At 44.3% G+C, this 15,783-nt stretch overlaps 1 protein-coding gene across 4 annotated transcripts in view; it reads right to left on the reverse strand.

The window, feature by feature from the left end:
• Positions 1-13,326, reverse strand: part of PSEN1 (presenilin 1) — a 76,635-nt gene extending 63,309 nt beyond the window's left edge. Inside the window, exons 1-3 of one of the 4 annotated variants that reach the window (XM_031668009.1) lie at positions 12,837-13,326; positions 4,862-4,943; positions 4,644-4,771 (exon numbers count right to left, since the gene is read on the reverse strand). In XM_031668009.1, the coding sequence (XP_031523869.1) occupies positions 4,644-4,718 (75 nt within the window). In that variant the 5' untranslated portion in view covers positions 4,719-4,771; positions 4,862-4,943; positions 12,837-13,326. Of the gene's footprint in view, positions 1-4,631; positions 4,772-4,861; positions 4,944-10,474; positions 10,494-12,804 lie in introns of those variants that run through there. The other 3 variants (XM_031668006.1, XM_031668007.1, XM_031668008.1) reach the window with 3 other exon arrangements.
• Positions 13,327-15,783: the final 2,457 nt, after the last annotated feature.

Genomic DNA, 15,783 nt, shown 5'->3' on the forward strand with positions numbered 1-15,783 from the left:
TAAATGCAGCTTTGACCTCCCCAGGTGAACCTTGAAAGCGATCCTTGTGCCTCAGTTTCCCAAGCAGCTGGGATGACAAGGGCACACCACCATGCCTGGCTAATTTTTGTATTTTTAATAGAGACGGGTTTCACCATGATGGCCAGGCTGGTCTGGAACTCCTGGCCTCAAGTAATCTGCCCACCTTAGCCTCCTGAAGTGCTGGGATTATAGGTGTGAGCCACTAAGCCCAGAGAACATTTTTTTCAAATGGAGACTAAGAAACATAACTGAAGCTTTCATTGATGACAAGGGCACAATATAAACTGCAATTACCAATAAGAATATAAGAATGCTCTCAAAGATCTCATGCTAACCAGCTTTTTGGTTCTTTTTTTTTTTTCCAGTAGTACGATCTCAGCTCACTGCAACCTCTGAATTCTGGGTTCAAGCAATTCTCGTGCTTCAGCCTCCTGAGTAACTGGGACTACAGGTGCGTGCCACCACACCCATTGACACTTTTTTTTTTTTTTTTTTTTTTAGTAGAAATGCGGTTTCACCATGTTGGCCAGGCTGGTCTCAAACTCCTGACCTCAAGTGATCTGCCCGCCTCGGCCTCCCAAAGTGCTGGGATTACATGTGTGAGCCACCATGCCCAGCCTTTCTTGGTTTCTTTTGTATCAGCTGTTCTAACTGCATGACTTTAGTCAGTCATCACAGAAAACCTTGAATGCTTGATCCCTTTCCACAGATATTCCACAGGTAGCATACTATTCTTTTGTGACCTTTCTTCACATTAAAAAATATAAAAAATATTTTAGGTTGGGCACGGTGGCTCACCCCTGTAATCCCAGCACTTTGGGAAGCCAAGACAGGTGGACCACTTGAGCTCAGAAGTTCGGGACCAGACTGCGCAACATGGTGAAACCTTGTTTCTGCCAAAAATACAAAAAAGTAGCCGGGTGTGGTGGCATGCGCCTGTGGTCCCAGCTACCTGGGAGGCTGAGGTGGTAGGATCACTTAAGCCTGGGAGGTCAAGGTTGCGGCGAGTTGAGATAGCACCACTGCACTCCAGCTTGGGTGACAGAGTGAGATTACTTTTTCCAAAACAGCTTTTTAAATTATTAAAACATTTAATATTATATTTAGTATTATAGAACATTTAGTATTACATTTAGTATTATAGAATATTTAGAAAATGAAAGGGGGAAATCACCAAGATCACCCTTGCTTTTCTTCTCTTATTTTTCCAAGATAGGTAATACAGCCGTGAACCTGGCCTGCAATATACTCTTGATGCATAACCACTTTGGAAGAATCCTAGCAATCTCTAAAATAGTTCTAAGATCCAAATATCCAATCACAGCAACTATCTTTGAGAAACTCACACAAGTGCACACAGACTAACGAATTAGTATGTCACTGCAGTACTGTCAGTTATTGTGAAAAACGGGAACCTACCAAATGTCTGTAAACAGCACAATTTTTACATATTCACAAGAGAAAACGAATGCTAGAGCTACATGCATCTACGTATACATGAATGCCTAAAATTCTACATAGGAATGTCTCTTTTGCAACATATACTAACATATATGTGGAAATTCTCTTCAACTTTCAGACACAAACTATATAAAGTTTTTTGTGTTTTGTTTTTTGAGATGGAGTCTCACTCTGTCGCCAGGCTGGAGTGCAGTGGCATGATCTCTGCTCATTGCAACCTCTGCCTCCCGGGTTCAAGTGATTCTCCTGCCTCAGCCTCCTGAGCAGCTGGAACTACAGGTGTGCATGCGCTACCACATCCAGCTAATTTTTGTATTTTTTAGTAGAGATGGGGTTTCACCATGTTGACCAGGATGGTCTCAGTCTCTTGACCCTGTGATCCGCCCTCCTCAGCCTCCCAAAGTGCTGGGATTACTTTGGAAGTGAGCCACTGCACCCGGCTACCTTTTTTTTTTTTTTTTTTTTTTTTGGAGACAGAGTCTCACTCTGTCACCCAGGCTAGAGTGCAGTGGTGAGATCTTGGCTCACTACAACCTCCACCTCCAGTTCAAAGCAATTCTCTGCCTCAGACTTTGGGTAGCTCACAGAGTTACAAAGCATCCATGCATCATGACTAAATTTTGTATTTTTTTTAAGTAGAGACAGGATTTCACCACGTTGGCCAGGCTGGTCTTGAACTCCTGACCTCGTGATCCACCAGCCTCGGCCTCCCAAAGTGCTGGGATTACAGGTGTGAGCCACTACACCCGGCCTAAAGTTTTAAAACATGCCAAGTGTATTCCATAATGTGATTGATTTATGTACATAAACATTACAGTAAGCCTAATACCCAATTTTATTATAGTAAACATGATAAACACCCAATGCAGGACAGTAACTATCCTGAGAAAAGAGGAAAAGGAATGGGGGAGGGGCACTTCAATTTTATCTGCAATTTTTTTGTCATATAACTAGTCTCTTTTCAAATTAAATGCAAAATCTTGTTTTGTTTAGTTAGGATTTCATTTAGCGTAGGATCAATAAGCAATAGAAGCAAAAAAAGCTTATCAAAAAACCAGCAAATAAGATGTTAAAGTTTAATAAAGTTGGGTGATAGGTACATGGGTGCCTGTTACATTATGTGCCATACTTTCTGTATGTCCTTGAAACATTTCACAACAAAAACTTGAGAAATAATATTTGGGCTAAAAAACACAAACACAACTTCAGTTCTCTGACTATTCTGTCATCAAACTTCAAATCCCTTTACTATGAATGAGATTATGCACAGCAGCCCACAAAAAGAAAACTATTTTCTAGGCTATAGCAGCTCGTCACAGTATGTGCTTAGAGTTGAAGAAATGAAGCTAAAGGCAACATTTAACCTTTGGAACAAGAAATGCTTTAGAGGTTATATTCTATTTGAACTCTAACAATATAGAACTGTAATAGTACTCGAAGTTAAACAAGAAAGTCAACTAAGTGAATAAGACTTGGTTAGTCAGATCCAAAATTGTTTCAATTTGATTACACACTTCTGGTAGATAACTGACTTGATCCTATTGCTCAGGACTGTCCCAATTTTAAAACTGAAAGTCCTGTGTTCCAAAACCTCTAGTTGTAGACAAACGGGGACAACTGGCCATCCTAGCTTCTAGGCACATCAAAACTCTCCAGCTGGGAAAGAATTTTCAAATTATCTAGTAAATTATCTAATTTTACTGATGAGAAAAGTGAAGAATCCTAAATCTTCAGAGTGTAAAAGGAAGTTCCAGGCCATCCAGTGCTCTAGTTCAATTGCTGAATTCACAGACTAGTCCTCTACAGATTTTGCTAGAGTGGCCTTTCAGCCTTTTGTGACTGTTTGTAGTGAAAAGTACACACAAGCCTACAAGGCAGCCCAGATGTATAACTGTGGGAAAATTAAAAAAATAAAAAATACAGAGCCTCTCTATGTTGCCCATGCTGGACTCAAACGCCTAGACTCAAGCAATCCTTGTACCTCAGCCTCCTGAGTAGCTAGGACTACAGGCATCCACCACCAAGCCAGGCTATGAGAAAGTTCTTTTTATTGATCCAGACCTTACTGCCTGGTAACTTCCACCACTGTTCCTAGCTCTGTTCTCTGGTCCTAACAGAGGAAAATCTGACCCCACACCTAGTGCAACTGGATAGGTTACAGTTGGCCTTGTGTTTTCCTCTATTCTGGTTCCGCCTCTAAAAATCCTACAGATACTCCAACTGCCTCACAGAACATCCATGAAGTCTGCGCTCCTTTTCTTTCTTTCCTTTTCTTTCTTTTTCTTTCTCTATTTATTTTGTTTTTTGTTTTTGTTTTTTTTTTTTGAGACAGAATTTCGCTGTTGTCGCCCAGGCTGGAGTGCAATGGTGTGATCTCAGCTCACTGCAACCTCCACCTCCTGGGTTCCAGCGATTCTCCTGGCTCAGCCTCCCAAATAGCTGGGATTACAGGCACCCACCACCAAGTCCAGCTAATTTTTGTATTGTCAGTAGAGACAGGGTTTCTCCATGTTGACCAAGCTGGTCTTGAACTCCTGACCTTGGGTGATCTGCCCGCCTCGGCCTCCCAAAGTGCTGGGATTATAGGCATGAGCCTCTGCGCCCCAGCCTCTGCTCTCACTTTATAATGATTAGCTAGCAGAGTTGTAGTCAGATTTGATGTCTGTGTATGTAGCTGGTGAGGAGTCTCTTCGTCCCACAGCACAGATTACATTCCTTTCCTGAATCCCTCTTTGAACTCTTAGAATTTCTACACTTATTCTTGCATTGTACAATCATAATGAATATTTACTGAGCACTAACAGGAACTGTTAGGTACTGAATACAGTAAATAAAATAAACTCAGCCATAGAAGAAGAGCAAGATAGGTAAAATAATAAACAACATGAACTCTGAGGTGCTGCACACCTTGGGAAGCTGGAGACGGCTTCACCTGAGGTGGTGATATGTGAGTTAGGTAGGAACTGTATCAACACCTGTGTGTTAAACAGCCCTGTGTCCCCCAACAATCAGCTGAAGTTCAACAAATATATTGTAAATTTGGTAAAGTAGAGAAAGCCTGCTCAGCCCCCTAAGCGTTTCTTAGAGGTAAGAGAAGATGATAAGTGAATCCAGCCTGGCAAAGGCAGTTTCAGAGACTGACACTGTACCTGGCTACGTACAGTATTGCTCAGGTGGTTGTCCTCGGACATCTGTGCATTCTGGAAGTAGGACAACGGTGCAGGTAACTCTGTCATTGGAGCAACTGTATAGAAATACTGTTTCACAGAAAACAAAGCCTCTTGAGGTTCTGAAAAGGGAAAGAAAAACAGAACTTTGTACACTACAATTATACTATTTTAAAAAACACTTTCATAGATTATATTAAGCAGAAACAAACCTTTCTTTCATGTGTTCTCCTCCAGGCCAAGCTGTCTAAGGACCTCAAAGGCTGTTGTCACTTGCAGGCTCCCAGATTAGGTCTGAAATAGGATTTCACCAGGTCATCCATTGTTAGTTAAATCCTAGTAAATTCATTTAAACCAATCAAATACTTATAAGACCAATTTGTAAACCAGGAATGTATTAATTTATCACCACCTTCAACTAACTGACAAATTTACTATGAGCTCAAGGTAGACCTCTTTAGCAATAAGTAGAACCACCTGAGACACCAAACATTTTTCAACCACAAAGATACTTAATGACTTCCAATTTCTAGCCAAGGAAGCTGAGTAATCTTAAGGAATGTTCTCCTCAACATTCCTTTTTCTATGAAGACCAATTCAACCTAATCTTTATATTTTCATAAAATCGTTTGTCTAGCACTTTTAATTTTGTAAAATTCTACAATCTCATCTTATCCTTATCACAATGCCCAAGGCAGGATGAAAAGATAACATGCTTATTTTACAAAAGGAGAAGAGAATCCAGAGAAGTTCAGTGACTTGCTTAAGATGTCACAACTGGGTAGAGTTGGCAAGAATCGCAGACTTGGCCAAGCGCAGTGGCTCACACCTGTAATCCCACCATTGTGGGAGGCCAAGGCGGGTGGATCATGAGGTCAGGAGTTCGAGACCGCCCTGACCAACATGGTGAAACCCCACCTCTACTAAAAAATACAAAAATTAGCCAGGCGTGGTGACGTGCACCTGTAGTCCCAGCTACTCAGGAGGCTGAGGCAGGAGAATCGCTTGAACCCAGGAGGCGGAGGTTGCAGTGAGCCAAGATTACGCCACTGCATTCCTGCCTGGGCGACGGAGTGAGACTCCATCTCAAAAAAAAAAGGATAAGCTATAATGCAATTTTTTTCTTTTTTTTCTTTAAGAGATAAGGTCTCACTCAGTTACCCAGGCTGGAGTACAGTGGCAATCATAGCTCACTGCAGCCTTGAACTCCTGGCCTCAGTCGATCCTCTCACCTCAGCCTCCCAAGCATGTGGGACTACATGGCTGGCTAGTTTTTTATTTAAAGAAAGGGTCTTGCTGTATTGCCCAGGCTGGTCTTGAACTCCTGGCCTCAAGCAACCCTACCACCTCAGTCTCCCAAGTAGTTAGGATTATAGACCTGAGCCCCTGCAGCCACTGATCATTTTGAAAGAAGTAGTTTCCATTTTTACCCTATGCTAATAGGATCTGTTCAGTTATTACAAGAAACCATACAAGCTGGTACAAACTGGTCATACTGCAGCTTTCTCAGACAAATTCTGTAAAAATCATCAATAATAAAGTAGTCACTTTAGCATTTTCCAATACTATCCTCAAAGTTCTTTTCACATCTATTCTTCCGTTTGAGTCTTAAAGAAACCTCATGAGGGGCTGGGTGCAGTGGCTCACGCCTGTAATCCCAGCACTGTGGGAGGCCAAGGCAGGCAGATCACAAGGTCAGGAGATAGAGACCATCCTGGCTAACATGGTGAAACCCCGTCTCTACTAAAAATACAAAAAAATTAGCCGGGCATGGTGGTGGGCGCTGGTAGTGCCAGCTACTTGGAAGGCTGAGGCAGGAGAATGGCATGAACCCGGGAGGTTGAGCTTGCTGTAAGCCAAGATCACGCCACTGCACTCCAGCCCAGGCAACAGAGCAAGACTCCGTCTCAAAAAAATAAAAAAAAAAGAAACCTCATGAGGAAAGGAATCTGAACTGACATGTAAAAAAAACTCAGAAAAGGTAAAAGATTTTGCCTGCACAGAGTTACAGAGCGAGTGTACACCAATGCCGGTTCTAGAACCCAAGTCTTCTGATGCCCAGTCCAGGTCTTTTCCAGTTCACCCAGAGAAATCTTGTGCCTCCCTTGATGCTTCCAAAGATCACAATGCTACAAGGTGAGCTTCCCTGGGAGAGCTGCTCTTTACAGGGGGCTCAGTAGGAAGCACAGGCAGGCAACAGGGCTAGGTCTTCAGTGAGGCCTGGTGAACAAACAAGCGCTACTGGGACAAAGAAAGGGGCAGGCAAAGCTAGATTTGATTTTGGTCCAGTAACAGCTGAAAACAATTGAGGACTGCAAGGAGGTCAATGACCCCACTGTTCAGGCTGCATGGCAAAAGACACCAGGAGACTTTTTAACATTCTTAGCTGTGAACATTCTTAGCCCTGTAAACAACAACAACAACAAACAGTTACTGGGATCTGAGGCTCTTTCATGGGACCTGAATTGAGGAGTAGGTGGGAGTAGGGACAGAATCTACTTGGGTGTTTTTGCTCTCTGGTCACCTGCTGCAAACTGACAGAGCACACTTGAATTCACTGACATCCATTTCCTTAATCTCAAGACACTTGCTAAATCAGACAAAAGGAAAACGAAATCCCTCTCTGACGGGAAACTAGAATTTATCTGTTATATACAAAGAGATTAAAAAAGTCCCAGGAGAACTACAAATAATCTTGAAGCTCAGATGTGCTGAACACAGAAGTCTGTCTAACCAGAAAACCTTCTATCCATTAGCACTGCAGAAATTATCACAGGAGCAATGTCCAGAATCTCAAAATAAGTTTATTAAAAATCTCATTCAAGAAAGTACCAACAGAAAAGTATTAATACGTCTTTTTCTCTCACTGTATCCCAATGTAACAACAAAACCTCCAACTCCTACAGAACATAGTTACTTATTGATACATTTTCTTTTTTCACCCTCAGACATAAATATAAACAAAATCTGTACTGTGGAAAAACATCTTCAGGAGACTTTTAACCATGATCTCTAGCACAAAGGGCTTGTGGCTTGTTTTAATGTCTCTAAGCTACTAGACTAGTTTCTCTTTCACTGAGAAAACTGCTACAAGTATTTTCTGCTGCATCTGCACTGCAATGCTAAGTTTTCAAGTGTCAATGAGCTTGTGATTTATTCTTTATTTTACAAAAGTATTTAATCACCCTTAGTGTTACTTTGAAAGCTTCTCCCTGGACAGGCAGCCCAAGTTCTGATGTTATGAATGGGCTGGAAAAGCCTCTACTTGAGTTTTTAAAGGTTCACATCCAATAGTAAATGTAACCGAACTCTAAATTCCAACCTATAATTGAAACTATTACTATTATTGAGACATAGTTTCGCTCTTGTCGCCCAGGCTGGAATGCAATGCCGAGATCATGGCTCACTGCAACCTCTACCTCCTGGGTTCAAGCGATTCTCCTGCCTCAGCCTCCTGAGTAGCTGGGATTACAGACGCCCACCACCACGCCCAGCTAATTTTTGTATTTTTAGTAGAGATGGAGGTGTCAACCATGTTGGCCTGGCTGGTCTTGAACTCCTGACCTCAGGTGATCCACCACCTTAGCTGGGATTACAGGTATGAGCCACTGTGCCCAGACTATACTTGAACAATTTTTTAAAACAATTTTTTAAAACTAATTTTAAAACTTTAGGAATACATCCTCAAAAGACTCCTCTGGTTTTCAAGAGACTAGGAGCAAATCATTTCTCCAGCCCTATAAAAGGCTTTGTGAAAGCAGTAGACGCTAAAAAGAGCAAGGGTAGTGATACATCCCATTTGGTGATTTTTTTTCCTTCTCCTCCCATCCCACGCCACCTGTTAACCATCTGTGGTAGATTAGATTATTATTCAGCCAATATTCACTCCCTCCCCCAGCCTGGCCAAGGGAGGAATACACCTCTCTCCAGTGATGTTATAGACTCTGTAGTTTGCTTGGCTGCATGGTGGTTGCAGTCTACTACCCACTCCTAAGTCTTTGGGCATGATCATATGACTTGCTTTGGTCAATGCAATCTTAGCAGATGTGGCATAAGTAGACACTTGAACTATGCTTGTGCAGTTGGGCTTGACTTCTGGTACTTCTGCTGGTACCTTGAGAAAAGCTTACCATGGATAGCCACTGCCCCTTCAGCCTGGGCCCCAGAATAAGGCATACAAATAACTGCCCCCACTGATCCACAGACCTACCTACACTGAAGCAGAGCCTTGAGTGAGAATACATGCTCTGAACCACTGAGTTTGGGGGAGGTCTGTAATCCAGAGTTACTATAGCAACTTGTTTTTAAATAATGGTTATGTTGGCTCAGAAAATGCAATAAAAACGAACAAAGACTTAGAACTGCAAGTCCAGAATTCCTTATCTGTAACCCTTAGGACTAAATGTGTTTAGAATTCAGATTTTTTTGGATTTTGTAAAGGTACTATGCAAATATCAGATGTTATATAATGTCCCTACAGGGTCTTAGAAGCAGAAAAGCAAACACATTATTAAGCTGCCAGGTAGAGCTCCGTAGATAGTTTTTGAATCACATTTAAAAAAGAAAATAGAGACTATAACTAAGCCAGATTTTGCTGTCAAATTAGTTATGAAAAACCTTGGCCAGGTCGCATTAAACAACATAATCCCAGCACTTTGGGAGGCTGAGGCACAGGTGGATCCACCCGAGGTCAGGAGTTGGGGTGGCCTGGTCAATATGGTGACACCTCCCCCCGCCCCCCCACCCGTCTCTACTACTAAAAATACAAGCCCAGTGTGGTGGCCTGCGCCTGGTGCGCTTCTTGGGAGGCTGAGACAGAAGAATTGCTTGAACCTGAAGTGAGGAGGTTGCAGTGTTGCCCTGAGATTGTGCCACGGCACTCCAGCCTGGCTGACAGGCGACACTCAGGTCTCAAAAAAAGAAAGAAAAGAAAAGAAAAAAGAAAAACCTGTTAGTTTCTGGATTTCAGAACTGTGGATATGAGACTACTGTCCTACATACCTTTGTATAATTATAAAGAATCTTTCCCAATAAGTTATTTAATTTCAATAACTGTAAAGGAGGTATGATTATTCAAAATCATTGTCTAAAATTCTCTGTGGAAATGGACAGAATACAACTAATTTTTAATGAAAAACTGATTATTTATGTCTAATTAATTTGTAAATCACTGGTTATATTTAGCATTGTCTGCAGACTTTCTTTTGTTTTGATCAACTAAAAACAAGAAACCATACAAGGCGTTGTGAAAAGCCAACACTAATACCTTTTTCCTCACTCTGTTACCCAAGCAGGAGTATTAATGCCTTTCAATCAACAAACACTGGGTTTCTTCTTTATAACTACACACTATGATGACGGTTGGGAATTCTAATGTATCAGGTAGTACTTCTGTTTACTTAAGGAGCTTACTATCTAAAGAGCAAAACAAGTACATTTTATAGTGGTTAGAAATAAAAATATGTGCGGTAGCGGTGGCTCCAAGCCTGTAATCCCAGCTACTTTGGGAGGCGAGGCGAGTGGGATCACACCAGTCCGGGAGATGTGAGACCATCACAGCTAACCGCAGTGAAACCCGTCTCTACTAAAAATACAAAAACTAGCTGAGAGGTGGCTGAGCCTGTAGTCCCAGCTACTCGGAGGCTGAGGCAGGAAGAATGGCATAAACCCGGTGAGGAGCTTGCAGTGACTGAGATCTGGCCACTGTACTCCAGCCTGGAAGCTGACAAACTCCGATCTCAAAAAAAAAAAAAGAAACCAAAAATATGTTAGGTATATTATGTTAAAATAAATTATTCACATTGGTTTCATCTGTTTCTTCTTACCTTTTTTTTTTTCTGATGGAGTCTCCCTCTGTAGCTCAGTCTGGAGTGCAGTGGTCGCGATCCGACTCTCGGGTTCCAACCTACTCCTGCCTCACTTCCAGTAGCTGGAACTCTGGCCCTGCTCCCCACCAAGTCGGCAACCCTGTATTTTTAGTGGTTTCCGTGTGCTAGGGTCATTCAACCTCCTGGTCAGAAAATGTGTCTTCCTAGCTCTTTATTTATTTTACTTTTTTGAGGCAGTCTCGCTTGTCGCCCAGGCTGGAGTGTGGTGGCTGAGATCTGGGCTATTAGCTAGGACTACAGGCCCAGCGGCTTTTTTTTTTTTTTTTTTTTTTGTATTTTTAGTATAGACGGACATGCGTCTTGTGGATGGTCTCGATCTCTCCTGATCTGCATTGATCCGCCCGCCTTGGCCTCCCAAGTGCTATGATTACACGTGTGAGCCACAGCCCAGCCTCTTTTACCTTTAAAAATGTGTTTGTAGGGCGAGGGCGCGGTGTCCTTGCTCTCAGCCTACTGGGGAGGCGGCGGACAGTTCCATCCCGGGCTATCTAATGAGAAACCCGACTAAAATACAAAAAATAATTAGCCCGAGGCGAGGTGGTGAGCGCCTGTAGTCTAACTGCTGGGCAGGCTGGCCCTTAGAAGAATATAAGTGAACCTGGGAGGCAGAGGTTGCAGTGAGCCAGTGCACTGCACTCCAGACTGGGCGACAGAGCGAGACTCCGTCTCAAAAAAGAAAATAAATTAAATAAATAAATAATAGTATGTTTATCAGAAAATTTAAAATAATCACCATGTGGTTCTCCCAATGTGCATGCTAATAAATTTGTATGCCTTTTCTCCAAAAGAAAAACAAAAAAGATTTTTTTTTTTTTTGAGACAATCTCACTCTTTTGCCCAGGCTGCAGTGCAGTGGCATAATCTTGGCTCACTGCAACCTTCTCCTCCCGGGTTCCAGCGATTCTCCTGCCTCAGCCTCGCTCGGGAGCAGCTGGGACTACAGGCGCGCGCCACCACGCCCAGCTAATTTTTTGTAGAGACGGGTGTTTCGCCATGTTGTCCCAGCTGGTCTCGAACTCCTGAGCTCAAGTATCCGTCCCGCGGCCTCCCAAAGTGTTGGGATTACAGGCGTGAGTCACCGCGCAGGGCCTCACATTGTATTTCTATTGGCTAGTGCTGCTCTAAATCTTCTGTTCCTTCTGCTACACCAGGCCTAACAAATCCCTGCCAACCTTTTCCTTCCTGAAGCCTCCCTCCCTTTCTCAGCTCTGGCGATCCTGCACTGTGGTGGTTCCCCAACCACACTCATTCTCCTCAACTGGCTCCTTGCTCTTCTTCCAGCCCCTCGTTAGAAGTGTTCCTAAGAGTTTGCCTTGGCCTCCTCTTCCCCTTTCTTAGCTTAGACTTCTCCACTGCTCCAACATCAACTGGAAATCTATGGAATTGACTCCTGTTTTCAGCTCTAGTCCTGTTGATAGGACATTTTCACCTGCTGGCACTCGCAAAGTGACACTTCCAAACCACTTCCTCGCCTTCCTCTCTAAACCAGTTCTTTCTTCCTATTTCTGAGAATGTCTCTGCCATGTTGTAAACTGAAAACTTCCTAGTCAACTTCACACTTTATTCCCTGGTCCTCAATTGGTTACCATGTCCCGTTCGTGTTTCTTCTAAAGCCTCTGCCACCACCGCGAATCGAACTCTAATCACATCTCACCTGAATTATGGAAAAGTCACCTCAATTCTCTCACCCATTCCAGCCTCCACTATAGATTAATGTGCCTAAAGCAGAGCTGACCACAACGGTGAGAAGAATCTGAGAGGGAAGTAGCAGCAAACACAAGAGGCACTGGACCTGCATGCCTCGAGACAGCCCCAACCAAGGAGAAAGCATCAGACCCCGTTTTCCGCCTCGAACGAGAGGCGTGCGGACTTCGCCCAGAGTGCCCGTCGCCCCTGGACAAGGACACACCCGGGGCGTGAGGCGCGGAGTTTCACCAGTTGCTCAAGCAGACCCAGCCCAAAACGCTTCCTCTTTCTCCTGCTCCACTCCAGTCCAGACGGCTACTAATCCCGGCCCAAAGCACCTGCGCCCTGAGATATCTTTGAGCAAACAGCATTTTCGGACCAAGGCTCCGCGGAATCTCTCTCCACCCGGCCGCGCCCGAAGCCCAAGAAACGGGCCGCCCCTCCCGGTTTCCCACACGGGGTTCCCTGGCCCCAACCCGGCCACGTCCCGCCCCTCATCTTTCAGGACACCGGCTCCGCGGCCCAGGCGGCGACAAAGGGCCGGGCCCTGCCCGCGGCCGCCCTTGTCCGCGGTGCCTTACTGTCTTCCCCGGACTCCCCATCATGCACATACGCTTAGCCGCCGCCGCCGTTGCTGCCGCCGCTCGCAGTTCAGGTTCCTTCCAGACCAGCCGCTGTTTTGTTTCCGATGTGAAACCGCGGACCCCGGAGCTGCCTGTCCCAGGCCCCGCCCGAGAACCCTCACCGGTGTCGTCATTTCCGGCTCTGGCGTCGTTGGCTGCCGGCCCACGGGGGGAGGGGAGGAGCCAGGAGGAAGGGGGCGGGGCCTCGGGCCTGAAGCAACGATTGCGGGAAGAACCCAGAGCTCCACCTTGGCGGTCCCCACCTGACGGAATCCGCCCAGAGCGTTGGCGTGGGTTGTCGGGGTTCTGAGGCTGCTCTTGAGCTGAGGACGAAAGCCCCTATATAAATTGGGCCCAGCGTGTGCTTCTCCCGGCATACAAGCGATGGCCATCCTAAATTTAACACCTGCCATTTCTGTAGGGTACCTATTTGCGAATCAGCTGCATCACAATCAAGAGAATGCTGTTAAAATTGAAAATATCTCTGTCCTCTCCGACCACCCAATGAATCAAAACTTCTGGTGGGTGGTGAGAACCTGAGAAACTGCATTTTAAACATCCTCCGCGACTCCTGCACTCCAACTTTGACAACCAGACTCTCTAGGTGGCAAGCTAACTGAGAGCAGAAAATATGTCTGGTTTGCTGGGTCACTTGATTTTTGCAGCTGCCAGTTCTTTGTCCAGTTTTGGTAAAGACAGTACCAACATCTAATTCATTAGGCAGCATACCACATTTACACATATATCCGAAAGCTAAAACTAAAAAAGGAATACTACCTTATTTAACCAAGGTGAATGGAGAAATGTCAAACACGGGTATTAAAAAAACCAAAAATGAAATTAAACGGTACATGGTATCTGGGCAAGTTACATTCTTCTGAAGTTTCTTTTAACATCCACCCCCAAGCGGCTGGGCGCAGTGGCTCACGCCTGCAATTCCAGCACTTTGAGAGGCCGAGGCGGGCGGATCATGAGGTCAGGAATTCGAGACCAGCCTGACAAACATGGTGAAACGCCGTCTCTACTAAAAAGACAAAAAAATTAGCTGGGCGTGGTGGTGCACTCCTGTAATCTCAGCTACTCGGGAGGATGCAGCAGGAGAATCACTTGAACCCATGAGCTGAGGTCGCACCACTGCACTCCAGCCTGGGCGACAGAGCAAGACTCTGTCTCAAAAAATAAAAATAAAAATAAAAAATACACCCTAAGCTATCCCTTCACATTCCTATCACATCAATCTCCAATCCCTCCCTCCCCACCCACTGCCAACCCTGCTTAAAAACATCAGATTCTAATACTTTTTACACACAAAAGCTTCATATTTAAGAACAAGGGTAGTATTTTCCATTAGCAGAACGAAAGATAAGTTGTGGGAGAAGGTTGAACAAAAAAAGATATTTTTAAAATTATTGGCCGGGCACGGTGGCTCACACCTGTAATATCTGCACTTTGGGAGGCCGAGGTGGGGGATCACTAGGTCAGGAGATCGAGACCATCCTGGCTAACACGGTAAAACCGGTCTCTACTAAAACTACAAAAAACAAATTAGCCAGATGTGGTGGCAGGCGCCTGTAGTCCCAGCTACTCGGGAGGCTGAGGCAGGAGAATGGCGTGAACCTGGGAGGCAGAGCTTGCAGTGAGTCAAGATCGCGCCACTGCACTCCAGCCTGGGCGACAGAGCGAGACTCCGTCTCAAAAATAACATAGCATAACATAACATAACAAAATAAAATAAAATAAAATAAAATAAATAAAATAAAATAAAATAAAATTCTCCACCTCCCCTACTTTAACAAGAGTAGGGATTTTAGTTTGTTCATTTACAAGTGCTCGTGCTTGTCGGCAGCACATACACATTTTACAAGTGCTGAGAACAGTGCCTGATACATAACAGTGCCTGATACATACAATAGTTCAGTATCGAACAAATATAGGCTAAAACCCATCTATTTGTGAACTACTTCAATCTGATTGCAGTCTGCTAATATTAGTAGGATGTCTTAAAATGCTGATGAACTACTCTTAGAAACAATCTACAAAATTTTGTGCAAAGATATTCATGGAATATTATATAGCAAAAAATTGGGAAACTAAATATGGTACAATAGGCCAGGCGTGGTAGCTGATGCCTGTAATCCCAGCACTTTGGGAGGCCAAGGTGGGCAGATCACCTGAGGTCAGGAGTTCGAGACCAGCCTGACCAACATGGAGAAACCCTGTCTCTACTAAAAATACAAAATAAATTAGCCAGGCGTGGTGGCGCATGCCTGTAATCCCAGCTACCCGGGAAGCTGAGGCAGGAGAATTGCTTGAGCCTGGGAGGCGGAGGTTGCAGTGAACCCAGATCACGCCACTGGACTCCAGCCTGGGCAACAAGAGTGAAACTCCGTCTCAAAAAATAAAAAAATAAAAATAAATAAATAAGGTACAATAAATTATGGTCCACCCACCTCACAGAATGTCATGAAAATTGTTCATGAATGGCTGGGCACGGTGGCTCATGCCTATAATCCCAGCACTTTGGGAGGCCAAGGCAGGAGGATCACTTAAGGTTGGGAGTACAAGACCAGCCTGGACAACATGGCGAAACCTCATCTCTATTAAAAACACAAAAATTACCCCAGCATGGTGGTGCAAGCCTGTAATCCCAGCTACTCGGGTGGCTGAGGCTTGAACCTGGGAAGCAAAGGTTGCAGTGAGATGAGTTGGCACCACTGCACTCCAGCCTGGGAGACACAGTGAGATTCTGTTTCAGCAAAAAAAAATCCTGCAAGAAAAAGGCATGAGATTTTTTAAAAGAGCAAACCCTAACTTTGAATAACCAGCCTTCGGATAATTTTCTTCTCATTTTCTTTATGTCCTACTGTTAGGCCTCTGAGCCCAAGCCTGCATGTATACATCCGGCAACTGAAGAACCACAAAAGAAGTGAAAGTGGC

The sequence above is a fragment of the Papio anubis genome, chromosome 7, assembly GCF_008728515.1.
Source record: "Papio anubis isolate 15944 chromosome 7, Panubis1.0, whole genome shotgun sequence".
Classification (NCBI taxonomy): domain Eukaryota; kingdom Metazoa; phylum Chordata; class Mammalia; order Primates; family Cercopithecidae; genus Papio; species Papio anubis.